Source organism: Copidosoma floridanum, unplaced genomic scaffold (assembly GCF_036245765.1).
Source record: "Copidosoma floridanum isolate Cflo_tuat_1 unplaced genomic scaffold, Cflo_Japanese_pri ptg000009l, whole genome shotgun sequence".
Taxonomy (NCBI): domain Eukaryota; kingdom Metazoa; phylum Arthropoda; class Insecta; order Hymenoptera; family Encyrtidae; genus Copidosoma; species Copidosoma floridanum.
The window spans coordinates 4,728,156-4,756,142 of NW_028321886.1; the positions used below are offsets into that span (position 1 = coordinate 4,728,156).

The following is a 27,987-nucleotide window of genomic DNA, read 5'->3' on the forward strand; positions in this document are numbered from 1 at the left end:
AGCTGTACAATGGTTTACTTTGTCAACAGAAAGACAAAATATTCACTGTCAATGAAAATGTTAGAAGATCGAAGAGAGAGGGCGGAAAAGAGGCGTTTTATCGCATTGAAGCAAGAAAAACTAACAGGAATGGAGTGAAATGGATTGGTATGTCGTTAAATTTGCGATTCTGATCTTACACGAAAGCATTTTTTATTAAAATACATTTTTTTAGCGAATAAAATAATTCTGATCCAGAGTAATATTGATATACGTCTTCAAGATAACTGTCCAGATAATACATTAAATCCTGGAGTGTATAGATCTCTCCGATAGATTCTAGAGTAATCAGGAGAGATCAGTGCGAGCTGCGCCAGTCGAACAGCTGACGCCACGGCGACACGTGGGTCTCTTCCTCTCTCACTTTTTTAACTTTAATTTCATTTTGTCCTAGAGATAAATTCGCGCTTCGTATGCAAAATTTATTTTCCTCTTCTTTAAACCTTTAGAGTCTGGAATTTCTATTGTTTTTTCTGCGCTAGTTGGATAAAAGTGTAATACAGTAAAGTTGGTGTTGGTCAAGTGATGCAAGCATGGGCTCACAGCTTTCCAAGGATGTCGAAAAGTAAGTTTTTCGTTATACCTTACAACATTGACGTTCAATTGATTTTTTCACTTTTTACAAAGCATTTATGTATGTGCTGGGAAAAAAAATTATCATGAATTCGAGAGAAAGGATGCTTACCTCGAATAGTTTCAATTCTATTATCTCTGGTTACACAAAAAAAGTATTTACCTACTAATTAACTTACTGTACATATAACTACTCCAAAAAAATTGTTCTTGGTTTAGTCATTTTGTAAGGGATTCGTAAATAGTAGCTTTGTGTAAAAATCATGGAAGTATTTAATTATTGCTAACAATTACCAAAGACCGTCCCGATCGATCAATATGTTGAATGTAGGATTTTACATGATTATTCATGCATACAGCTCGGAAAAGGAAAGTACCTTTTCAAACTCGTTTGGGAAAGAGCGCCACTTGAGAAATTCGGGTTTTATATTCAAACATCGTAACGTTAACGATATCGTTGGCTAGATTCTATATTTGAGATGGGGAAAAAATAAATAAATTCGAGGACAAACGTTTCCAAAAAGAAAGTTTCTGAGATAGCGCTTCACTTAACTATCGATTTCAATGTCAAGTATCGCCGCGTTTTTCTTTCCCGAGCCAAGTAACAACTTACTTCCACATCACGATTGTTCCTTCTTCCTTCAATCCGTACGATTGCGTGTTTTAAACATGAAAAAAAAAGAAACATCTATATCACTCAGTTATTCAACACTTGATCCATCTATTAATTTTCCTCGAGTCTCGTACAAGCCCGCATACCTAATGTAATCAATTTCAATTCAGGATGCTTGAAAAATCATGTGCATGCGCGCAAGTGATGCATTAATCACTCTCTTGTTATGTCATCATTGTGTTCTCGCGTTGTACCGATAACACGCAGCACACCACGTGCACCAGCAGCTGTGCATCTCTGTTTTTCCCTCCCTCTACTTATTTTCTTGTACTTGTTTCTACAACAACATAATTCTTACCTCTCTCGTGGAGCACCAGAAACAGCGCGCGCCGAATCGCCAATCCATTCAGTTCCTTCCCGCAGACTCGCGCGATCGAGTCTCTCTCCGTTAGCTCTCCACAGCATCCGATCGGCTTCTTTTCATCTCTTGGCGCGCGAAGAAAATCGAAACGAGTCCCTGCACTTAGGTATACACGCTGTATATATATTTTTCAAAGAAATAAAAAAAAACAAACAAAAGTCGCTGGACCGCATGTCACCGAGATTTTACGCGAATCGCGCGGCGATGACGAGGCTGATTGGCGGCGAGCTCTGCAGAGGAGGAACAACCGACAGGGGCCGCTTTTCCACTTCCGTTGCGCCGGACAAATTGACAGTTAACGATAAACATCAGGAGACTAACGCCAAATCGACCAATAGCCACGGTGTTTGGAAAATTGATCCCATCACTCATAGGTACCACACACGTATATACTTACCACATTGTTTATTGCTTCTCGTTCGTTGTCCCCCTAATATCGTTATTATTGATTTAAAATATTTCCTCATTGAATCCAAAAAGTCCGCAAGAGTATGAAAATTAAAAAAATCACCATCTCTCCTGTTTCTCCGATTTGGTTATGATATGTATATGTATGGTGTGCATCGCGTAATAAATGATGCAATGATGGCACATACTTCACAAAAGACGCTGCACTTTGATAAACAGCGCTTCATACATTTTTTTTAATTCATGGATGTCTGTGATTGAACCGTAGTTGTTTGTTTAGTTGAGTTGAATATGAAAATTTCAATGTAAAAGTAGTGGCAATGAACTATTTCCACGAGTATTTTTCTCATTCATTCATTTATCATCGAAATTTTGTTGGAGAAAAAACAAACTGCGTAATAATGATGTCCGTATTGAAAAGATGTTACTGCAGCAATGTATATTTAATAGCATGCATTAGAGTCGTCGTAAAAAATTTTATCGCGTTAATGCATAGTTTCGTCGTGCAATGATGATAAAATTTTTTGTTTTACAATGGATGCGATTGGACACGGAAAAATACGATATGAAATCCGCGTTTCATCCAGATGCATTCATTAAACTCTATCTCCACTAGACGCTACATTAATCAAAAATAATAATGTTCAACACAAATTAAAGAAAACAACAAAATCCATCAGATGTACTATTTGTACCTTATTGAATGATTTCAAGAGTAAACTTATTGTTGAAAAATTAAAAATTATCTCTCGTTTTCGTTGAAAATAATAAATGCGGTTAGCCTCAAATCAAAACGGAAAAATTGTCGACAAAGATAAAAAAAAAAAAAATTAACAAACATCCTCTGGTAAACCGTGTAATGTATTCTTGAAACATATAATCTAAACACGTGGTCATACTTTCCTAAAACTTCTGTCCTTATTTTTTGATTTCAAATAAGTACTAGTATCACTGTAAAAAAATCATTAAGTGGAGTTTTTCTCTTGTTTGCTCTTTATTTTTCATAATGTTTCGCTTTGAAATTTCGAAAATATACCTAAGTATACACTAGAGTGTTTTCCATATGCATTATGTTAACGTTCAAAACCCCCTGTCTTCTTCTTCTTCCCTTTTAAGACCCCCCCCCCCCCCCACCACACTGGAAAATCGTAGTGTCACGCGTCAATAAATACAGATATACAAATGTTTGCGACTTGCGCGCTTGCGTACAACAACAAAATATACCTTTATACCTACTCCACAGCTTTTGCTTGCAGGTTTGCTGCTGCTGATGTAAGTAATAAAAGGTGCAAGCTGCAATTCACACACACATACACACATTCATATTGTTGTCCCTCTTTTTCCCTCTCACACATACCCGCAACCTACACCACTGCCCCGCACCCAATATCTCGTCCAGCTCATTTTAAAAACCTCGAGGCTCGTCCCCTCGATCGCCACTACGTACGCGCACCTCCGCGTGGACGGACGACTTTAACTCCACTTTTCCCCGATCAGCTGTTTTCCGCGACCCCCTCCCCCCCTCTCTTCCGAATACCAATACTTCTATACGACCCAAAGTGTCAAAGCCTCTCGCCACGCTATATATGCTCTACTCGTGCATAAGTACGCATTTATAGATAGATCTTACACGTAAAAAAAGACGAGTTTTTTGCGCGCGTGTGTGTTTTCAATATCATTGTTATTGTTGTTGCCACGCGTCATAATATTTTATAATTTATATAAACTCTCGCAGGCTGCATCAGCAGACGAACCACAACAACAACAACAACAACAACAAGAAAAACGACGTCGACAGCAAGTGTCAGTGCGAGCAGACGACCGCGTTTGATCAGCAGCAGAAGACGAGCATTGGCATCATCAGGATGACGAACAGCAGCAAAAACTGCATCGGCACCCTCGAGCGGGATCAATTGGGCCAGCGAGCCCCCGGCGATACCACGACACCCGGGCTCGTTCGCGGCCTCGACCACGTCAGGAATCCCCAGCTGAACAAGGTCAGGGCGCTCTCGCGAGCTTCACATTCGATTATTATATACACACTCCTCGTTCGTCAAAAATTTCCCGCCCTAGTAATTTGAATGTCCCCTATTATCTCGTGACTATAACCAAAAAGCACAAGTTGTTTTTTTCTTCGTTATTGATTTGACGTTTTGAAGCAGCCGTTCGAGTTTTGCCGGCTCACTTTATTTGTTTTTCTGTCGGTTGAGTGGATCGATTGGTTTCATAAGTTCGTACGTATAGCCTTGTACTTGAGCGACTTGCGCTTGAAATACAACTGTACGTACACCTACGCAGGGTAGAATCGATGACGAACCGCTCGATCGAAGGGAGGCGCCTGCAAAGTATGTACCATTCAAAAATGCATGTTTACTTGCTTTGACGACAAAAGCCTCGTAAGCTTGATCGTATGGAGCGGTACTTACCGGTTTTTTGCATCACGTGCAAAGACAGTGTGTTCCGATACTGATGATTATTCGCAATAGTTCCTGTAGCGCGTTGCCGATTTGCAACTGTTGACGCGAAACTTTTCACATTGTATACGACAAATAAATTAACATTAATTGGGGCATATTTTGTACTTGTTACAGTAGTGATGATGATGATTCAGTGATTTTTTTTTTTCATACGAGCGTTATGAGGTAAGACAGCGAGTCGTTAAGTATTCTCGCGCTATTACAATGCACCGGCGTCATCGATGCGGTTCTGTAGTTCTACCACCTCTATACCTCACGTTTATTGCATTTTTCATTATTCAGCGACTCCGTGATAGTACATTTTTATCCATATCGAAGTATTATGGAGTCGTTGATCAAAATTTCATTGTTATCGTTATATTTTTTAATGAATATGCTCCACGTATGTGCCATTTATTCGTCGAGCAATCAAAACGAAATTTTAACACCACTTATAGGCAAACGATTTTATGATGTATTTACTTTGAAAACAGAGTGGCAATGCATTTTGTCGGTTCTTTGCTCGCGACTATTTTGCTTACATCATAAAATAAACGATGGGTCAGGGGGAAAAAAAAAGAGAGCTATTAAAATTAACAAACCACTTCGCCGAACCAATTTCATGCTCTTTGTAATACATGTGTAAGTGCAACGCGAATTTTGTCTAATAAAAAATGACCTCGATCACTGAAGCATGTTGAGAAAAAAAAACCAAGTAGGTAATGTATACGGTATGCCGTACACACTGGGCGTCACGGAGCTAAAAAGAAGAAAAAAAAGCACGAGATTTCCAAAAGAAAACTTAGCTACAATACGTAGGCTCGAGTCTGCATTAGAGATGGTGCAGGTATGGAACGTGTGTGTGTGTGTGTGTAGCTAGCATACCAAGGCCATGGAAATTTCCCCGAGAGAGCAGAAAAAGGAGGAATCGAAAATCCCACTGGAGTGGGTTGACGAAACGAAAAGAAAAGGAGAGCCCGAACACGTGATGGTGCGACTGTCCAACTGCAGCTGCTCTCTGTTCTCTAATGCGGGCTACGTGGATGCATTCTTGAGCCATTGATCGTTTGAAATGAAAATTCTCAACTGGCAGCATAACCGACTCCCGTTACACAATTCCCAAGCGAGTGAATCGGCAGCTCGAATTTCTTACCGGTTTTTCGTATCCTACCGCACAGAGTATTTAATATTCAATTTTCTTCATCACACCACTTTACTCGATTTCGGATGAAAAGAAAAAAAAACACGTGTCCACTCATCGTTATCCATACATTTATCATCAAATCAAATCAATGGACAATATCGTACGTGTTATGACTATTTTAAACCTCATCGCGACTCGATGTTTTTTTTTCCACACTAACAGATTAGAAAGAAAGAAAAAACAAAAAATAGCGATAATGAGATTCTTTGTGTGTCGTCATCTTACAGCTCGCAACAATCGATTGTGTTGTTAGTGTCGTATTGAGCTACGATTTTAATTACCAAAGTTAAATTCATTTTGCCGTGTTCTCGAACGAGTTTGCTGGCGCAAATTATTCAGGCCGAGTTTCAATTGCTTTTACCGAAAATCGGCGAGCAATCGCATCTAACTTTTGCAGTAGACTATACGTGTATAGAGCATTTGCACCCTTTACTGGTATCTTTGCAGTAATCGTATGTATTGCGTAATGTGTGTATTGGAGATGTGATGGGTAAAAAATGAGACAAATACTGGAACATCTAACTCTCTTCTATTTTTTGTCGATCTGAACACAAAAGCGAACAGATCGTTGAAAAATCAATTGAAAATTCTCAAACGTTACACTGCAAAGCACACACTAGTGCACCACGTGCGATTTTCCCTATCAACGAAATGAGTTAATGAGAAAAGAAATTAAAAACTTTACTAGCATCAATTTTTATCGTCCGATATCAGCGTATAATACGTATATCCAACGCATCGCAGCTCATACGGCAGTATAGCCCCTCGAGATTTTAGATTTCAAGGTCGGCCACTCGTTCGTCGTATATATAAATACATACGTTTAGGTATGTGGGTGTACGTAGTATCACTACAACTCCTAAGTAGATATATTTTTTATCTCGTGATAATTTTGTTTGTACTTATGTATTTATATATATATATATATATATATATATATATATATATAGATGTACGAGATAGCCTTCGGTGGTTTTTGCGGGGCGATATACTGCCATTGCGGTGGGTGACTCGGCACTAAGCGCTACGCGGCTCTATTTATTACAATACATACATTTGTATATGTCTATACACGGTGACGGAAATGATTAACACTTTGCTGCATTTTGTCTCGCAGACGCGTTATGTAATTTTTGTTGATGGATGTCGGTTTTTTCTTTCTTTTTTTTTTTTTTTTTTTTTTTTTTTTTTCAATCGCTTTGAGAGCGTAATCAAGTGAAAAACATAATCGATTTTTTTTTTTTAATGAGCCAATTGATCGGAGTTGAAAAAATACGATTCTCATCAGTTGGTTCGGGAACAACAATGTTTATTTATCGAAAGTATGTATTAAAGATTTCATGATTGAATCGGTCGTGAAATCGCATCTATAAAACAAAAAGAAGAAAAAAAAATCACTTTTATCTAATCAACCGTCACAGTAGCAGCTTGGAGGGGAAAAAAAGGTACGCAAAAATATTCCCCAATCTGCAAACCAATAACCCGATCTATCGCGTAATGCAAGCGCTGCGCGATAAGAACAACGCTATATCCCTAAAATAATTGGTCGTAATTTTCCTTTCCCCGCCCGCCCTATTTTTTTTTGTACTTCGTTCGACACATACGTATGATGCACGTATGCGGCATGTGCCAAATACATAAATCGAGCATAGCTCACGAATTCAGCCCCGCGATCGTAAACCATCCTAGTTGTATATATAGGCACACACCTTCACCACAGTTGATAGGTCACATTCATTTTCACGTCTTCCAAAAACATATTATATATGTAGTACGGGTATAACGAGGTGGGCGATCCCTTGTATCGATCGAAGGTAGAAATCGGCACGATCACATCGGTATGGATACACGCGTAAACATTTATAACCAATTCACCACCTCCACATCGTTCCATACAATATACAATGTCATGCTTGCCTATACGTTATAATATAACCGATGCAACATGCAACATGTAACTACAGTGCATAGCAGGCATGTATATATACATATAGTTACAATGGTTGAAGAAAAGGTGCCCGAGCACATTATAACGTTGGGGAGTACTAAGTATACATGTATGAGGTGTACGTGTTACACGGTGTACGTATACTTATATAAGTAAGGCAAAGTGCATCGGCCTTAAGGTTTCCGGCGGCCTATCGATTGCTATACTACTGCGCTCCGGAGGGCCCGGCCAAAGCTGGAAGGGATGCCTGCACTCCGCCCACAGTACACCCTTTCCGCGTCCACACGGGGCTCGTTCTTCAAGTTACACCCTCAGCTGGTCGAGTCGGCCGCCGAGCGCCGTGACGACGACGTCTCTCTCTCTCTCTCTGTCGTCACCCCCGGCAACCGATTGTGCCTGTATAGACCTCGTTTTCTTCTCTTGGTTTTTTTTCCTTTTTCTTCTTTTTCTTCATCTTCTTCTTCTTCTTCTCCACCGTACAGTCGTTCAGCTGCACGTGCATTTAGAAATAGTTAAGCTTATTACCTTTCGAACGAGTCGAGGTCGTATTATTCGCAACTGTCATGCCCACGATACCGGCGCCATGGACAACGACTGGTGGACACTCATACCCAACGAGGAGCGCCTGCCCCGTGTACCGGAATCTCTGCTGTCGATCGACGGGAGGGTAAATCATTCATTGCTTATTTTTCCCTTCGGCATCAAATTGACAATTTTATCGTATTGTATTTTTTTTTTTTTTTTTTTTTTTTTTTTTAAACACATTCGTGCGATTTGTAAATTAAAAAAAAAAAAAAAAAACACAACATCGCCCTAAAACTTGTGTTTATTGATTTTTCAAAATAATCAAGAGCTTTTTTTGCACAGCATGTATCTATATACCTACATACGCGTACGTACAACACTCGAGGGGAGAGATCGGGAGGAGATAATGGTTGCACGAGCAGAAAAAAAAAAAAAATTATGGTATACCTTGAGCGTACGGTATAAGGTTTGCATGTACGTAAGCGCCGCCAAGACAGATCGACGATAACAAACGATTCACGAGTCCGGCCAAGGGGTTATTGGATTTTATTTTGTTTTACCGCTGTAAGTATCGTCGAGCGTGCGATTTTAACTATAATCACTATTGATAATATACCATAGGGGAAAAAAAGAGCCGACCACTGGGAGCGCTAAAAGTTTTCACTCGTAAACAAAGTTCATGCCGATCGTCGAGGTCACCGATTACTTCCCACAAACTGCGTCTGGCGGTTCTTTTGTTTTTGTTTTTTTTATCCATTCTTATCAAGGTAAACACGAGACCATCAGACAGTGTGCGCTTTATCGCGAGCAGTCGCGTATTTATAATTAGGTGCTTTTAAATCGTTTGTCGTTTAAATATTTAGATCGGCGTGTACGTACATAAAATGCAACGAGTCAAATAAAGGGATGATTAACGACACCTTATTGCGACTTGAACGAAATCGGATGAAGCTATTGTCTTCCGTTCGGGATCATCGAGGACCATGGAAACTCCAACCGGTCGGAAGTATAGATTCAATAGGACTGTTGGCCAATGTGACTATGTCGTAATGTTTGGCAATGAATTTTGAAACCGTACGAGATCCATACGTAAAATTTTAGGCGCGATGACGCGAAAGCCCCGAAAAGACACATCGATTTTTACTTGTATGATGTTTATTCAATACGGACCGTGCCTTCGGATCGGCGTCGCGAAAATTGCATTTGGGTTCTCGCGTGTCGATTGCACTTTGCCTCGATCGCACGTTTTCGTCGACGAACGCGAGCCACGGTCTACGGTTGATGTGGCTAGATTTTTTTTTCCTTTGCCGTCATTATTATATACGTACTTTGACATCATCCGTACGAACAATGTCACGAATGCCTGTGTAGCGGTGTGCCGTGTCAGAGGGACCATTGTCGGGGTATCTGAAACGGGGCGTGTATACACCTTTTTATCTATACATGCATGTACAGCGCGAGCTAGCTCATGTAGCATTTTCAGTTCGGAACTTGGGTTTTTATGGATATTATGCCTTTGTTCCTTAGGAAGCTTGCCGCTGAACTTTTCCTTATACATGCCTGTACGTGCGATAGTACCCAGCACGCAAAGGGTTTTTCTTTTTTTTTTCCCCAGCTCCAGTTTCAAATGAGCTTTATGTATATACAACACGCCAAGTTTTATTAATCACTAAATTGTTTTCTCGCTGTACGAAAATAGCCGAGACACAGCAGCGATGTGTCATTGTTTTTATCAACGATCGACAGAACGATGACTTGCAGTAATTACACTAATGATAATAATAATAATAATAATAATAATAATAATAATAGTGGAAGGGAAAAAAAGTGCCACGTATATATAGGTGAATATACTGAAGTGGTCCCGAGAAAAAATATAAGCGGTCGTGTGTGTGTGTGTGTGAACTAAATATAGGAGACGGCAATGACACGAGGCCCGAGGCTATTGAGCCTTGCTCTAAAAGTATAATAACTAATGGCCATCGTAGGTACACCTCAATAGTTGACGACGACGAATATTGCCTTTTATACGAACAAAAGAGCTGATGTATAGATAGCGCCGCAATTTCAATGGGATCGGGTTGTTTTATATCTCCTAGGCAGCTATTGTCTATTTAACACAGCTCATGATCGTTAGCGTAAAAATAGCTGATGTAGATTGTTGTAATGCACCGTACTCATATCTATTATTTTCGTTACAAATAAAAGACTTAACTCGAGTAACAAAAGATCGGTAGTGCGGTGACGTGTTGGGGGAGATAGGGCTGGAGTGAAAATAAAAATCACTCATCTCAGTCTGAATGTGATTTATGTGTTAGGCATATACGCGGGTCGTATATATCTTGTGCGTTACGTACATCATGCAGTAATACACCGTAATCGGTACAAGAGCATAAAATCAACTTTGCGTGTAATAACATAAACACATGCGATAATGCACAAAAAAAAACAAAAAAAAAAAAAAAAAAAACAGATCAAACAACCCGTTTACATGGGTCAATGGCTCTCGCGCGTAAAGTTACACAGCACTCGCAACTTGCGTGGAATAATTAATTAGTCTTTTTTTTAATTAAAATCGACAGCAATTGTCGAACAATATAATATATATGTATTACAAATCACACCGAGTCGAATGAAATAAAACAAAATTGCGACTGGGACAAGTAAAACCTGAATAATTGCTGATCGGCATCGGGGCTCAATTAGCTCAATGATAAGCCGAGTCTTACATAAAAAAAAAAGAGTTAAGTATCGAGTGGCGCGTGCTCCTGTTATACGGAAGGTGGAAAAAAAAGAGTAGAAGAATAATCGGTATAGTCAGCGCGCTCTTATCGGGACACAATATATCAATCGGTCGCGCGTCTTCGGTCAGCTGATCGCGCGACACGAGCGATATTTTACGCTGTACACACACGCACGTTATACGATATAGGTGTTTATCTTTACACCAGCTGATTCATGCTTGAGCACAGATATATAGTGCGTAAAAAATCGTATCTGATCGGTATCGCATGTAAACCTGCGAGCTACGCTTTCACGCTCTGATGCACGTAATTACGGAGGTCGCAACTTTTTTTTTGTTCATCACGCTGGCTGTACCGATACAAGTGTACATGCAACCACTTCTTGCAATTTTTTCCCTTTTATTCATTCGAGTATGCTTCAACTTCTTTCCCTTAGTTTTTTCGGTCAACTCGTAGCCTTCCGAAGAAAGTTCAAGAGCTCTTTTTGCTCGTGAAATATTTTAGCATTAAAGTCCAATGTTATACCCAGTGAGGATTCCATTTGGAAAATCGTCGAGTTTCGTGACATATTCTTTATCGAGCGACTATTTGATCAATAAAATGAGAGGAAAAAAAAAAAATAATAATAATAACAATAAAATAAAACGTACGTATGTTTCGCGTGTCCGCAGGGCATGGCCTTCACGATCGAGGAACGACAGACCCTCGGCATCCACGGACTTTTGCCTGCGGCTGTTAAGACACAGGACGAACAGCTCCAGCTCTGCAGACTCAATCTCGACAGATACACCGACGAACTGTCCAAGTACATCTACCTCACGGGCTTGCTCGTAAGTTTAATTACCCTCCTCCTTCTACTTCTCTTTTCTTGATGCTTTTACACATTATTATTTTTGTCGATCCTTCGCGATTTACCGATCGATCGGTTGGTATTGAGTATACAATTTTATCGAAAATTCCTGCCATGGGAGGAAAAAAATAGCCGAATGGTTATTTTTCATTCAGCAGTACTTAGCTCGTGTACACTTGTATATTTTGCCGCCGATTGCCAACCGATCGTGCAAACGAGGCTGAGCGATGCAATTAAACGTCTTGTACAATAACAAGGGGAACAATTTTGTCTGTCGCATCGCAGGACCGCAACGAAAAGCTCTTTTATCGGCTGCTGAGCGAGGACGTCGAAAAAATGATGCCCCTCGTGTACACGCCGACCGTGGGTCTGGCCTGCCAAAAGTTTGGCCTGATCTACCGTAGGCCCCGGGGCCTCTTCATCAGCATCCACGACGCCGGTCACGTCTACGACGTCCTGAAGAACTGGCCCGAGCACGACGTCCGAGCCATCGTCGTCACCGACGGCGAGCGCATCTTGGGCCTCGGGGACCTTGGAGCCCAGGGCATGGGCATCCCCATCGGCAAGCTATCGCTCTACACCGCGCTCGCTGGTATCAAGCCCCACCAGTGTCTGCCCATCACCTTGGACGTCGGTACCAATAACCAGGTGAGCTTGCTTTACTTGAAAATCTTTGCAACCGTGTGCCATACATATTTAATTGGCACGTGCTCCTGGTAGGCCTTTTTGGACGATCCCCTGTACATCGGCCATCGCCACAAGCGCGTCACTGGCGCCCAGTACGACGCCTTCGTCGAGGAGTTTATGAGGGCGGCGGTCAAGCGCTACGGCCAGAGCACTCTCATACAGTTCGAGGACTTTGGCAATGCCAACGCCTTCAGGCTGCTCAACAAGTACCGGGACCATTATTGCACGTTCAACGACGACATACAGGGCACTGCCTCGGTAGCGGTGGCCGGGCTCTTTGCTTCGCTCCGGCTCACCAAGACTCGTCTTTCCGACAACACGATCGTCTTCCAGGGTGCGGGAGAGGTGGGTTTTGTATATACATCCTCGGCTTCGTTTGCTATAATATCCTTTGCGGTGTATTATATGTGTATTTGTGATTTAAACGCGATGCAGGCAGCTCTGGGTATCGCTTGGCTTTGCGTCATGGCGATGCAGAAGGATGGGGCCACGGAGGAGGAGGCCAAGAGAAAAATTTGGATGGTCGACTCGAAGGGACTGATCGTAAAGAACCGGCCAAGCGGCGGCGTCACCGAGCACAAGGTTCAATTTGCCCGAGACCACGCCCCGGTTGACACCTTGGAGGAGGTTGTCAAGATCGCCAAGCCAAACGTCCTCATAGGCGCAGCTGCAATTGGAGGGGCTTTCACGAGATCCATCCTCGAGGAGATGGCCAAGAATAACGCCAAACCCGTCATTTTCGCTCTCAGCAACCCTACCAGCAAGGCCGAGTGTACCGCTGAGCAGGCTTACACTGCTACCGAGGTGACTTGGAATGAAAACACTTTTTTTTTCTCCTATAATGTCGCGCCTATAACATGAACAATGAGAGTTTAAAATGAAATGAAATATCAAGGGACGCGCCATTTTCGCGAGTGGCTCACCTTTCGAGCCTGTCACGTACGGCGGCAAGACTTTATACCCGGGGCAGGGAAACAATAGCTACATCTTCCCTGGTATAGCCCTCGGCGCCATCTGCGCAGGCATGAAAACGATACCCGAAGAGACATTCCTCCAGGCCGCTACCACCTTAGCCGATCTCGTGACGGAAGAGGATCTGGAAAAAGGTACACTGTATCCACCGCTCAAGGACATTCAAAAGTGCTCGATCAAAATCGCTGTCAAACTCATGGACTACGCCTACACGCGAGGTGAGTGTGTACACGCTGTCCATCGGCGGATTTTTTTGTTAGGAAATTTCTTGGTAAATTGATAACACTTTTGTTCTTATATTGAGAATAAATATGGAGTATACTTATATTGTACAGTTTGTTACAATTTTTACAAAATTATTGGTAAAATCGTAAGTTCTTTCAATACAACCAATACAATGATCGCTCACAATTGAGATGATCTCGAGGCTCGAATTTTTTTCCTCTTTTTTTTTTTTTTTTGTTATCGAAATCACGAAAAAAATACTTTTTTCGAATATTGATCTGTGCTCCTAAAACTTAATCATGGTTCGCAATTCAACAACACTTTTCACCATGCACGGAGTGTCTTTATCAAACTAGCTTAGTGCATTCACACAACCAGACTAAAATCGAATTTTAAATATTAAATGTATTCTATTTTTTACGATTTCAGCGCTTGCAACAGTTCATCCAGAGCCAGACAACTACGAGGATTTCATCAAAGCTCAGCTGTACGACACAAGTTATACACCGTCAATACCTAGCGTATATCCCTGGCCGAAAATGTAGTCTCTCTTCTTCCCACTTGAAACAAACAAATTAATAATTTTCGCATACGTTTTTTTATTTCTCAGACTGTTAAAGCTGTTGTAAGTATACTATAAAAAGAAAAACATCAATCATATGACAAATCAAGCCTTGCCCCAGTTCATTGGAGCGTAAATTAAAAGGGCCTTGAAAATAGGGGTCCAATTTTTTTAGAAATACATAGCAATACGTATAATTACTTACATGAAGCAGTAAAACTTTTTATTTTTTTTTATTAAATCCCATTATTTGTAACGTCACTTTTATGGGTTTCTCGAAAAGAACGTAAAATACAAGAAGTATTTGAGAGAGGCTCTCAAAATTGAATTTCATATTTCTTGGCTGTTATGTATATTGTAAAACAATTTATTTAAGATTAAAGAATATTATTAACATACAAAATATTAAAAAAAAAAAAAAAATTAATCTACTGTTTTATTGCATTAATTGTGAAAAATTACTAAGTTGACTCTCAATTTTTTTTCTTTGACTGAAACAAACATTATTTATCTGGAATATTTCAACTTTTTATTTCGAGTAGTAAACTTCATAATGTATGATTTGTAAAATTTATATGTATGTACGACGTAATTGTACATTTCACAATTAAGAAAAGTATTATTTTAAGAATAAATTTATGTTGTTCACAAATAACAATTTAAATGTGTGTACATTTTTTGATGTTTCTTCAATTCAACTTTGAGATAAAGATGAATAATATTCAAGCCCTGGTTTTGTTTATAAAAATTTCAAACCTCCAAGTTTTACAACTTTTTTTTATTAAACGTGTTAATTTTTCTTTTGAATGTTTTAAAATCTACGTGAAAAAAAGTAATTATAATTCATGGATAATTTAATGTAATTAGTTTAAAATTTACGCACGTTAATCCTAAAAGAAAGTAGGTTTATGAAAAAGTCGATGATTTAGAGTTTTCAACATAATTTACTTATTTACACATCTGGCTTCATCTTCACATGGCTAGAGAGAACAAGATGAAGTTGAGAAAAATGTTTAAGTAAAATATTTTCACTTGTTCTCCACGTTAAGATTCAATTAATGCAACAATTATTTCGCTAAATTTATCCTACCCCTGCAAGTATCTTAATTTAAGCTTATCTGAAACATAAACAGACTTATACTAATCATCGATTCTTGGGTCATTCAATCCACACAACAATCAATCACAAATACACATGTGTACAGGTTTATTTTTCTTTTCTTTTCAATATTGATTTCACTTTTTTTCGATGTTGTGTTATTTCATACCAGGCATACCTAATGTTAAGAAAAATAAGAAATTTAAATGTACAGAAGATTCTTGAGAAAAAAAAACAAAAAAAAAAAAAAACGCAGTATTTCGAGGGACGCGCACTTAAGCTGCCTTCACGAACTCTTGACTCTTACAAATTTCAAATCACGAGAGTCTACAATGGTATGAAAAATTTCTTTTGTCACAATTAAAATCCTAATGATATATTTGCCTAGCAAAAAATTAAAATAATACGAGAAAATTTTTAGTGTCATCTTATTTTACACGAACAGAAGATTTTCTCGAAATATGCATGTGTACTCCAAAAGTAGAGACTTTGCCAAAAATAACGTAAAAGATGTCCTTAAATATAAATACGAGATGATTTTCTTGATTTTTTTTTTTTTTTTTCATCAGCAGGACCGATACTGCAAACTTATTCGCGATAACAAAGATTTTTTTCCTTCATACACAGAATAAAGAGAGTAGATTGAGTGTATCACAAAGCAGAAGAAAAAACGTAGTCACAGACTTCACAACATGAGTCATCTCGTTATTCTTAACAAAAAATAGACTCAAGGTACGGATGAATCTTTTATCTAATCGTGAATAAAGTCGATAATAATGTGACGTCGTCACGCCACAGAGTCAAAGTTGACGGCACGTTGATGATAATGATATCAGTGGTGCGGTCCCTCATCTAGCTTCATCGCGACAACGAGTGCGAGCGCTCATGTGACTGCTGAGAATCTCCAGCCGCCCTTGGATCGGCAAATCGCTGATGTGCTGGCAGCGCGTCGAAGAACGGATGTGATAGCGCTTCTTTTAACGTAATGCGAGTCGAAGGCTCGTACTCTAACATTCGCTGGATCAGGTCGAAGAGCTGCTTGTGCTCCTCGTCCTCTGACTGTTGATATCTCTACAAAAATATTAACACAGAAATTTTTTTTTATCAAGAGACAATGTTTTTAAGATAAATTTTCGACACTGCCGTTAAAATACTCACGTGCAAAGGCTTGCAATTATCACGAACGTATCTTCCAGCCGAGCCCCAGTCGAGTATGCCATGGTAAAAGTATTTAGTTTTGCTTTTACGAGCCATTCTGTGTGGTATGGTGCCGAGAATACGCTCCATCATTACAAGGTGCTCGCGATTGTCGTGCGTTTGGAATAGAGTTATTCCCAGGTACAGTTCAAAAAGAATGCATCCGATCGACCAGACGTCACAAGGCTGTGCCCATCCGAGTTCTAGAGAACAATTTTTTTTTTTTTTAGTATACTTGCTTCTCTTTAAGTACTATGTTACAAGAGACGTAATGTGAAGTCTCCAATGAAACGAACCTAATATAACTTCAGGTGCTCTGTAATGCCTTGTGCTGACGATAGTACTGTGGTGCTCGTTGTCAAACGTTGCGCTACCAAAATCAATGAGTCTGATGTCTGTTCTCTTAACTTTTCTAACTTCTTTTCGCTACAAAAATAAAATTTTCGTTAACACCACAGATTGTTTCTCTATAAAATTAACAATTAAGCTACAAGACACAAAAAAGTGCTATGTGTTTACTTTTTTGCTATTGTAAACAGTATCGTATTCAGAATCGACGAATAGTATATTTTCAGGTTTCAAGTCTGTATGGGTCAGCTTATTGTCGTGCAGGAATTTCACGGCGTAGCATAGCTGGTATCCAATGTGTCTCACATGTTCGATTGGGTAGGGTTGAAAATTATTGTCCCTCTGAAAAGGAAAACAGTAATTTATTAATATTGTAACCCGTTAAGTTTATGCAATCCTACAAAGTCGATATTAACCAAAAAATCGAAAACACTGAGACCAAGCATTTCAAAAGCGATGCACATGTGTCCGTGGTAGTTGAACCAATCGAGCATCTTGACGCATAAGCTGCGGAAAAACAAAACGAAATACATTATCAATTTGATTTATAATGCAAACACTCTAAAAGATAATTTGTTTTTTTGGGCTTTTAGTTGACAGAGCGAATCTTGTATATATTCTGAATACTCACTTTTTGCCCTCGGGATCCTTTCCTGCAATTTTCTCTAAAGCGTTGATCTCCAACCGGGCAGCTTCTCTGTACTTTTCTACGTTTTTTATTATCTTTAATGCCATAATGTGATCCCTGGAGAGAGAAAAGAAGCAATGCTCCATTATGAATAATCGCTAATAAAATGCGAAATACCTGCAGATATTTTTGCGAGCATTGGCTACCTAAATAAATTTATTTCAAGTAAATATTACCACATGAAAGTGAGTGGTATAAAAATGATACAGCAAAATTGTTCGAAAATTTGATGTTTGCAATTTATTCAGCGTGTTACAAATTAAAGTCTCGTCTCGCTGCTTTTGGCACTAGATTCAAACAGAGTGCTCTTAAAGGTCAACTATATAGTTTTTCTATTTATACTTTAGTTTGATCAATAATATCACTGAAAATCATTAAATTTGAAAAATGATTAGTAACTTGTCACGCTTGTAAATGAGAACAATTTAAATAACTTTGTATTTTAAAAAAAGACAATTTATGTAACGATTATTCTCATCTAAAAATGTATTAAAAAATAATATATAAGCACTATAATTTATATAAGACTGTGAAATTCGAGTATAATCATACTTTACTTAATCTTCGATACTTTTTTAAATAACCTATTATTGAAGAATTCAGATTTTTTTAGTTCATTGTAAACGTCTGGTTTATATAATTTATTTTATATTCTTTTCTTATCTTTTCTTACCTAGTACTAAAAATAAATATTGTAGTAGTTTGTCAAAGTCAAATAATTGTTTTACGTAATTTTCTTTAATTTATTTTCCATCACTTGTACAATGTGTGTTACCTTGGGTGTTAAAAAAAAAAAAAAATTGATATAATGTTTCGAATATAAACAAGGCATTTGATCATTTGAGAAATTTATGACACAGAAAATACTTCGGTAAGTGACGAATTTTATTTTAATACTAGACAGGGATATCAAAATATCAAGAGGCAACAACAACAGTAGTGATAATAATAATAATAATAATAATAATAATAATAATAATAATAATAGTAATAATAATTATAATTAATTGAATCAAGATAAATAAGTTAATAGTGGCAAATACTTACATTAGCAAGTCTTTAACCTTGACAACCTTTCCAAAAGTACCCTCTCCTAGGGTGGCCAGTATTTTATCTGCAATTGAAAAAATAGTGTCAATCCTTGGTTGTTCTTTGATGAGTGGCTCGAGCCATATTATTAAATTCATCTTAGCATCGAATTTCACTTGTATCATCTCTAAGTTAGTATGACGTTAGTATCAGTTTTGATCTTAAATTCATTTAAAATTACGTGACTCATAATAAAATAATGTTAAATAAGTTGAAAAGCACAAAAATTTCGAAAGATCTTAGAGATGGACAACAAATCGGCGAATGATAAATTTAAATCGCTCGGCCTTGCGAATTAACACAATCATTTATCTTATAATTAAAAGTTAAAAGTAAAAGTTGTTTTATTCCTGTCTTCTGCTTATTGACTGAATAATAAATTATTAAAAGTATAGAATAGGATAGGCGGTTCATTTATGCTACTGCATTATTTGTCACTAGATTGTTTTAAAATTTTTTTTGTCCATGGAGTCACAGACTGAATCGTTGTGTGCTCCAAAGACCTTCCTAAGATCCTATTTGTGGTAGAAAGATAGATAGGTTTTATTGTACACTTTTGCGTGATATGCAAACAAAATGGCGAGTAATGTTTCAAGATTTAAAATCGTTCGTTACGGTTCATATGCATTATTTTTAGAAACGAGTAGAAATAGTTAATAATAAAATCTTTTACTAGTGTTGCCAAATTTCAGTAACACTTTAATTTTACAATTTACATTTTTATTGACGTCAAAAAAATAAAATTTTTAAAAACGCACGAAGCGCATAAACCGTGACAAGAGCAAGTTTTTTTTCTTCTAATCGTTTTTTTAAGTTAATCAAGCAAAAGGTACTACTTTCCTATCGATCATGTGTGGATGATGAAAAAATATGTGAAAAGATGAAAAATAAGGAAAACTGTAAAACAAATTTTTTTTAATTCAAACAAAATATTCAAATTATTAACTTCAAAAAATTTAAAGAAGAAAAGTTTGCGCATGCTTTAGATAAAAAAAAAATACGTTCTTGAAATCGCAAAGTTTTAAGTTAATAATAATTTGAATCCATCGATGATTTTTATTCCAAAACAATTGAAAAAAAAAAACAAAGAAAAAATATTATTATAAAACCAAAATGACGTTAAATTAAAATTTATAGTATAAGAACAAGAAGGATGATCATATGCAAGACAGTAATAAGAGTAAGTTGTAGTCGTGTAAATAAAAACAGTGGGAAAAAAAAATTTAGTAGTAACAGTAAACAAATGAAAAAAAAAAAAAAAAAAAAAAATTCAAACATAAGTGTTTTGTAAATCTGTAGCAATAGGTCGATTGACACATCGTTTGTTACTATCCTTTTTCCTTTCTTCACTCAATGAAAGACGGAAAAACGGGTAGCGAGCACGAAAATTCACAATAAAAATTAGGTACCATTCTTTTTCTGATTACACACAATTATCTGCAATCAGCACAGGTGATGTTGATTTTGAAAAAAAAGTAAAATAGAATTTTCGTACACAAACCGCGCCGACCGATCGAACTCTGCTGTCTGTTTTGTCTGAATGAACAACGAATGATATCACGTGATGGCATGAGTGTGTACGTGTATCATGAATTGTGTGAGCGTGTGTAAAGTGTGTATGACTTGTGCGTATAAGTATGTTGTTGTTGTTGTTGTTGTTGTTGTTGTCATAAAATTCTACTACAATGAGTGTGTATTCACGTATTCAAGTTTGGTATTCACGAACATCTATTCGTCAGGACGTCGCCAGATTGGTAAATGAGGTGGCCGTCATCGTCGTCCTCGACGGAGGGCGCTCGTGGGCTCTGTGTTATTCGGTCGCAATTCGCACACGCATTTCGCACACACCGCAATTTGCGGATGAAGAAGAATTGGCATTTTGATTACGACGAAGATACGAAGAAGACGGGGGGGCGCAGTAGAAGATGATGGTCGTGGTTGGTTGGTTGGTTGATTGGCCGAGGTTCGGTGTCCAGGTGGGCAGGCAGGCGTCCATCCATCCGTCCATCCACGTGGTCCAGATGTTGCGTCGATGATTTCCAAGTTCACGCGTAATCGTGTATTCGCGGGCGCAGGGAGCAGACAACAGGAAAGAGGAGAAGAGACACAAGTAGCAGTAGACGATGACGACGACGAGAGATGCGCGTGTGCGTGCGTGCGTTAGATTCATTAACCACCATCATCATCATCATCATCACCACATTGATATTCATCATCACCATCATTGTCATCATTGTGTGCGTGAGTGTGACAGAGAGACAGACCCCCAATGAGCGGTGCCATTCCGTTCCGTAGCCATTTTCCATAATCAACGGAGTGATGGTAACCCAACAATCAGAGAGAAAGGGGAGAGGGCAAAATGGTTTGCCAAGTCAGACAAATTGTGCGACATTGTTTTTTTTTTTTTTTTTTGCATATATAAACTTATTTTATATATAATTTTTTTTTTTTTTTTTTATATATAATTTCATCGTATTCTCGTTGCGCGCATTTACTTTCTGATATTGATAAAGCGCACTTATTTCATACGTTTGTTCATCATTTCGACGTCATCGTGTTACTTGTTGTACGTTATATATACATGTACTCTCAATATGTAAAAGGTAATTCTACAATTCTCTAATGCTCATTACTATCAATATCGTATGATTTTTTTTTATTTTTAACGATTTCTGTACAACCATCAGCGACGAAGAGGCACAAAGTAAAAGTCGTATGGACTGATCAAAGTCAAAGACGATAGCAATTGTAAGTAAATGAAAAAAAAAAAAAAAAAAATTCGAAGCGTGTTCAAAATTTACAATTACTATCGTTTCGGTGACAACACATGAACCAGAACGATGTTTACCTTGCGCATTTATGTTCATCATAGTCTCGTATTTCGTGTTTGTTTTATTGTTTATCATAACTATATATATATATATACGATAATGACCCGCGCGTTTTATCATCGTATTTCGTAACGAAATGCAAGCCTCGCGGTTTCGCATAGCGACAATGCGATACTCCAGCTGCATCACTCGTTGTCAATGTAAACCGGCCACTTTCTTGTTTATGTTTATTGTTATTGGTATTATTATATTGATTCATGGACATGCATTAAATTAATTACATACTAATAAATAAATAAATAAATAATGTACATGTTGCATATGTGTATATAAATATATTTTTTTAATTTATACGCACCGTGATGTCAGTTAGAGTATGAGAGAAGATTTACAGATGGAGAGAAAGTATTTAGAAGTAGAGATGAGAAAGACGAAAAATGATGACAAACAAAAGAGAGGAAGTGTAGGGTTTTAGACAGTTATAAGGATTAGTTGGAAGATCATTGGTTTCAGGACATAGGATAAGAAAAATCCAATAACATGTAGATAGTTGATATTTACCAAAAAGACGTGAAAATTATTATTATCTAGCTCAAACATGTACGAGCTTGGAGTCACATTGTCAATAACTAGCGAGGAAATTGATCCGAAATACGTGACGGTTTTCATCACATTGTGCCAACAGCGTGACTCTTTGAAAACATGCGGTAGAAGCAGTTAATCGCAATGAAACGAAGTTAAGATTTGTAAACACTTGTGATGAGTAGACAAGCCAGGAAATGTAAATACTACATGAGTCAGACGTTCAAAGGAATGAAGTGCAGTTTGATCTTCAAAGCGCGAAGGAACTTTTGAAATAAGTGATAATTCACCATTAAAAATCACATGGGGTAAAGAAAACGACACGGTTGAATCGAAAAAAAAAAAAAAAAAAAAAAAAAAATTAATAAATAAATAAAAGAAGAAAAAAAAGAGGGTTGAATTGATTGGAAATGGGGACGATGACGGCGCGAAATATGGGTGCTCTCTCGTTGGGGCATTATTACCTGTACGACAACCTGACCTCGCCTCAATTTCGCGAACGCGATCGAAGGACGGCGCGCTCGTGTGCACGTGTATAATACACATACGTGTGAATGATAAAAGACCCCGAAATAAACTATCAGCAGCGCCGCGAAAAATAGAGAAAGGGATGGCAAGAGCCAACACGTGGTCTTGCCGTCAGCTTTGATAGGCCGTTTGGGAAGATATAGCCTTAATTAACCTGCCCTTACACTTGGTGGATGGCGTGAATGTATCTCTGCTGGGAAGTGGACGATTTTAATGTGTTACTTCATGCGTTACATGGTGTATGAGAGAGAGAGAGAGGGACAACATGTGTGCGTATTGTTTTTTTGCATCAAGTATGTCTGATTTCAAACTCACACACGCATGAAGAAAACCATCACTGTTTTGTTCTGATTTTCTGACGTCCGTATAGTGTGGGTGATACACAACAACGGGGGAGAGAACAAAGGTTAGTGGGAGCGATGCAACGATCATCAATATCAGCTTAACGAGACTCGTGTTACGAAACATTTCCCGGGCGTGACTCGACGGCCGGCAATCGGCTCGCATAAAAAACAAAAAAGTCGGTAGGGGAAAACCCTCGGTAAGTTTTCCGTGTGAATCCACTTTACGTCATTCCGTTGTCAGAAAAGCATCCCCTTTTACCGAAACCCTCGCCAGAGGAAAGCCAAAAACGTCCGATCCACAACTTACGATCGGCGCCCTTTTGTCGAACTTTTTGCTCGTCGGCCGGCTGCTGTCGGACACAACGACAAAGTCGTCCTCGTCGACCTCGTCATCCTCGACGAGCGTCTCGTTATTGTTATTCTTACGGTCGTCCGCAGTGGCGGTAGCCGTCGTTTTCGTCGTTACCACATTGTTGTTGCTTAAAGCACCCGAGTCCTTGGCCTTTTTGTGGTACTTGCTGGCAATGGCATCGGCCGCCGATTTCCCGTAGATGTCGTCCAGATCCGCGTACTTCATGATCAAGCTCTGGATCTCCTTGCGCTTGGCCTCGCGCTCCACGATGGCCGGGTCGTCGTCCACGACAGCTTGCGGCAACGGGGCACAAGAGTCGGGCTTGGCGGTCTCCTCCTCGATGACGGGCGTTTTTTCGGGATCGGCCGAGACGAGGGATCTGCTGGCCTCGGGCTGCTCGCTCTTGCCATACCGAGCTTGGGGCTGGACCTTGCGCGTCCTGCTCTCCACGTGGCCGGACTTGTGTCTCCCGTAATGCCGGTACGACTCGACCGGGCTCTGGAGCGACGTCGTCGACGCGTAAGGATCGTCGTGGTTGCTGCTCAAGTTCAGCCTGCTGCCACTGTGGCTGTTGCACTGGCTATACGCAAGCGCGGGGATTTTACGTGAGTTACAAAACGAGGGTAGTTGTCTTGCGCGTTGGTCATACGTGCAGGTATGGCTGGAGCTTTTGCACCGGACGTACGGGTGGGACCGCGGTGATGACGATATGTGCGACAAAGAGTGTCCATCATCGTTAATTGCAAGGTAGCGCCAGGGCGCGTTTAAAAATACGTAAACGCTTTTACCCCGATGTCCGTGGGGTTTATTATAGAGTGTCGCCGAAAAAGAAGAATAAGCTCGAGACGAGCCCGGAAACGCGGGGAACATTTTTGGCGACGAGAACGCAAAAAACATGAAAATAGAATCACGCGACCTTGACGCGGTTCAAAGTATAAGTGGGTGATATTACAGCCGTCCACGTCGATGATCCGAAGCGTCTACGAAATCTCATGAAGAATTCCCTGGTGTAAGCGCTTTTTTTTTCAAATTAAATTTTATAGCTTTATTTCGTACTTGCGAACGGAGACAACAACTTTTGTGTGTATTATTAGCGCGAGCATATTTTTTTTTCCATTCACTTTGCGAGCGATGAACTCTCGAAGAGGACTTTTTTTCCACGCAAAGACGCGTCGAAATAGTTTGCAATGGCTTCCGGCTTCGTTTGGAACATTTTTTAGTAACAATCTAATCGAGTTAATTAACCGCGAGATGCTAATTGTGTCGAAAGTTAATTGCGCGAGCGAGCCAAGGTATTCATCGTTATTGGGGGATTTGGGAAAAAGGATTTTCACGAAAATTAACCACCACCGCCACCACCACCACCGCGTTATACCATCTCTTTCGTTTTCTTTGAAACTTTCGTGCGCGCGTGTGTATCATCAATTGCGTCAGTGGCGAAAAAAAAAAAAAACGGTCGAGCGCGTGCAATGTCAACACAAAAATTGGAAACTCACGATGATACTTATTATACAACGAGCCTCTCACCAGTCGCTCGATTATTATTTTTAGCTTTTCAACGCTTTTCGCGGACTTAGCAATGATATTCCTCAATGGGGCTCTGATCGCGAGGAAACACCGCAGAGAATCACACGTGCTCTCTGGTGACAAAAGAAGCGAAAATTATTATGTACTGTATTCTCGCGCGTCTACCAAAAAATATTACCCGTTCCGTTCGCAAGTAAAAAAAAAAAAACAAAAAAAAAAAAAAACATTCTTGTCTCTTGCTACCCCTACAGAGCGATACTTGGTAATTTTATTTGGCGCACCTGCCAGGTTTATTCTTCGTCGCTTTGCGTGTCGTACCTTATAAATACTCGCCGATTTTATGATATTTTTAGGCAGCGATGATTCAAAATTCGCACAAGTGCGTGTTTATCCTTTCTATGTGTGCATGGTCAACCATGTACTGTACAATCCAAGTGGTACGACAACACGAATTTCCGATAAACAACGCCAGAGGACCGAGTAATCGTCACTTTGAATTTTCCGGAGCAGAAAAGACATCAACGTTGGGGTTTCATCGAGTCGTAAATCTAACGTCCTCTGCACCGCGCGCAACACTACCGCCACCGCTGCCAAAATCAATTATTGAATCGAGTGTAAAAAAAAAAAAAGAACAAAAAAAAAGAGATGTCGTGGTCCTCGTACAGCTCGGTGCAAAAACTCCGTGGTCCGGCAAAAGCGCGAAAAGCAAAATAAAGGGTGTACCCGCTGGCCCTGCCCTCGGCGTTTCTCCTGGGCCTCTGGGCCCTCCTCTCGTGTCCACTGGGCGTCTTGTCCCTCCTCACCACCGGGTTCACGTACGGATACGCCTTTTCGGTCAACAGTATCGTGGAGCCGCTGCTCGGGCTCTTGATGACGCTTCGCCTGACCGAGGGCTCGAGGGTCCTGTCCTCCCTGACGAAGGGACTAGGCTCCCTGTGCCTCGCTTGGCCTCTACCGCCGGCCAGGCCCAGGAAACTCGGCTTCCTCTCGAGGACCGACGAGTACTTATCCTCGAGCCTGCTCCTCGCGCTGGCGGCACCCACGTCGCTCTCACGATGACCGTTGGGGCGCCTGTGAGGGTTGCCTGGGCCACTGGGGGCGGTGGTGTGACGGGGTCGGGTCGACACCGGCGATTTGAGCACCGAAGCGGAGGAGGCGGACGGGCCGATGGGCCGAAGAACGCTGACACCAGAGGCACTGGTGAGCAGGGTGCCCCGGTCGTTGACCGTCGAGGGACCCCGTACTCGGTTGGTCAGCCTCTGGAGCAGACTCGAGCACGAGTCGCTCAACAGTTGGGTCACGCTGGTCGTCGAGGACCGGGTGTATCGGTTGTTGGTGCTGCGCCGCGAAGACGGCCCCGTGGTGCTACTCGTCGACGGCTTTGGGGGTTGCACGCCGGGGTCCCTCGACGAGCCAGACGCGAAGATAAACATCCTGCTGTTTTTACGGGAGACTAACGGATGATCGGGAGTGTAACCTCACGGTTCAACTTCCTCGGGTGAAACTTCAGGCAGCGCTTGTCATCGCACCACCACTGATTCTTTATCTCAGATCCCAAAGCGAGAGAGACGCGCGTCGCCTATCGAAAATAGACAGGGCAGCGCGTAGTGCAACAACCAACGGTAACGTATCGATGAGCACCCCGGCAGATGATGGCCCTGGTATAGCGTTACACCACACAACTCGATGATAATGTACGGCCGTTGTGTTTACCTCGTAGTCAGCGCGCACTTTTCAGAGTAAATGAGTAACGAGTGAAAGGGACGAGTCGTCGTCGCTTGATGATATTGCACTCGATGTGTTATTTATTCGTCCAACCGGGCTTTTAGTTTATTTTGAACTCGTCCTTGCGCATTTTCATGGTACCAATTAGTACTGGTGGCCCTTTGTTGATCCACGGCGACTCATTGACGGGTCGCCGCACTCGCGTCAAAAACAAAAGTGAGTACAACAGAGCACGACAAGTATTACCTTGACCTTCCAACAACGTTGAAAACTATACACACACGAGAGGAGGAGGAGGAGGAGGAGCGAAAACAATAACAATTAAAAATGGGTTATATGTTGTAGAGTGGTGAGCGGCCATCGGGCAGATTGGGAGTCGTCGATCGCCCGTGGGCCACTGAGTGCTCGCGCGGGTGCTTCTACCGCCGCTAATTCGTCGACGGGGGAATTTTCGAGAGGGGAGGACCCGCTGCGAAGACGACGTCGACGATCCAAGACCGAGCTGGGGGGGCTCTCTCTCGAGAGGGAGAGAAGGGAGGAACGGCTAACGCGCAAACTACTAAAAATAATCGGGCAGCCGAACCGAGGCTGGCTCTTTTCTACGCGGCCCCAACCGAGGCGAGGGAGACGGAGGAGAAATTCTGATATGTGACTTTTTTTTTTTTTTTTTTTTCCTTTTTTTGGGATTAAAAAGAGAGAAGACACGCCAATATATGGGCACCCGTAACCATCGACGCACCTGTAAATCAATCGAAAGCCCTTGTTGGTTGTATTCGTATGGCGCGGGGTTGAAGGTATTTTCAAGACTCTCAGTTGGGATCGATTAGTTCGTTTGCGATACCAAACTTGCGTACACGCCGATTTGGCTGGCGGGTGTAAACACCGGCCGGGTATTTATAGATCCTCGAGAGAGAGAGAAAAAAGCGCGAGTCTCAAGTTCGGGTGTTATAGGAAATTTCGATGTTTGGGAAAAAGTTGAATGAATTGAAAAGACTGTCGGGGGCACGCAAACATGTGCCGATATAGAAAAGACCTGCTGGTCACGTTTATTCGTGGACACGAGATGGTAGAAAAAAAATAAGAAATATGTCAGACGCACGTGTTTTTGCGCTCGATGAGACGTCTCAAATGATATATTTTTTCTTCCCCCCTCCCTACATAAAGCTTTGCAATTTACACTTTTAAAGTTTGGACGCTGCAGCAACTGAATTTTAAAGATTGATTAATGACGCATGACAGTGCGATCGACAAAAATAGGCAATAGTACGATATGGAAGAGCTTGCAACGAAAAAAACAAAAAGAGTCATCAAGATCAGCCCCGCGTACGAGGAAAGAGAGAGCCCTGTGCTCCATGGGTAACGAGAACGCAGTGCTGTCGCGAGACAAGGTCAGCAGCATCATGAGTGCGCTTCCTCGTTGCCGTCCTCTTTGCGGATCTCATTGCGAGGA

The 27,987-nt window shown here is 40.5% G+C and overlaps 2 protein-coding genes across 6 annotated transcripts; one reads left to right on the forward strand and one right to left on the reverse strand.

Annotated features, from left to right (window-relative positions):
- Positions 1-365: 365 nt before the first annotated feature.
- On the forward strand, positions 366-14,891 carry Men (NADP-dependent malic enzyme). 4 transcript variants are annotated; one of them, XM_014355888.2, is made up of 8 exons: positions 366-604; positions 3,790-4,051; positions 11,603-11,761; positions 12,067-12,429; positions 12,502-12,813; positions 12,904-13,272; positions 13,364-13,658; positions 14,095-14,891. In XM_014355888.2, exons 1-8 carry the CDS (start codon positions 573-575, stop codon positions 14,208-14,210), a joined length of 1,908 nt encoding a protein of 635 aa, XP_014211374.2. In that variant the 5' UTR covers positions 366-572; the 3' UTR covers positions 14,211-14,891. The 4 variants fall into 4 exon arrangements, with proteins under 4 accessions (XP_014211374.2, XP_014211366.2, XP_089445446.1 ...); XM_014355880.2 differs by lacking the exon at positions 366-604 and adding an exon at positions 1,605-2,020; XM_089589320.1 differs by lacking the exon at positions 366-604 and adding an exon at positions 3,437-3,659.
- Doa (CDC like kinase darkener of apricot) lies at positions 14,448-27,204 on the reverse strand. 2 transcript variants are annotated; one of them, XM_089589319.1, is made up of 11 exons: positions 25,974-27,204; positions 25,536-25,904; positions 23,241-23,865; positions 20,375-20,453; positions 18,607-18,673; positions 17,503-17,616; positions 17,288-17,378; positions 17,043-17,213; positions 16,820-16,949; positions 16,485-16,726; positions 14,448-16,397 (listed from the first exon to the last, which is right to left on the reverse strand). In XM_089589319.1, the coding sequence occupies exons 1-11, from the start codon at positions 26,243-26,245 to the stop codon at positions 16,185-16,187; spliced, it is 2,373 nt and encodes a 790-aa protein (XP_089445445.1). In that variant the 5' UTR covers positions 26,246-27,204; the 3' UTR covers positions 14,448-16,184. The 2 variants fall into 2 exon arrangements, with proteins under 2 accessions (XP_089445445.1, XP_014211066.2); XM_014355580.2 differs by having other exon boundaries at positions 25,536-27,204.
- Positions 27,205-27,987: the final 783 nt, after the last annotated feature.

What these genes read in the sequence shown, in the direction of transcription:
- Doa (XM_014355580.2), bottom strand. Translation starts at nt 26,245, where the DNA reads ATGTTTATCTTCGCGTCTGGCTCGTCGAGGGACCCCGGCGTGCAACCC. An exon ending in TCGACAAAAGGGCGCCGATC is followed by an intron (nt 20,454 to 23,240) that starts GTAAGTTGTGGA and finishes CGAATAACACAG; the next exon opens with AGCCCACGAGCGCCCTCCGT. An exon ending in CTGTTTACAATAGCAAAAAA is followed by an intron (nt 16,950 to 17,042) that starts GTAAACACATAG and finishes TTATTTTTGTAG; the next exon opens with CGAAAAGAAGTTAGAAAAGT.
- Men (XM_014355880.2), top strand. Translation starts at nt 1,818, where the DNA reads ATGTCACCGAGATTTTACGCGAATCGCGCGGCGATGACGAGGCTGATT. An exon ending in AGGCTTACACTGCTACCGAG is followed by an intron (nt 13,273 to 13,363) that starts GTGACTTGGAAT and finishes TGAAATATCAAG; the next exon opens with GGACGCGCCATTTTCGCGAG. An exon ending in GGACTACGCCTACACGCGAG is followed by an intron (nt 13,659 to 14,094) that starts GTGAGTGTGTAC and finishes TTACGATTTCAG; the next exon opens with CGCTTGCAACAGTTCATCCA.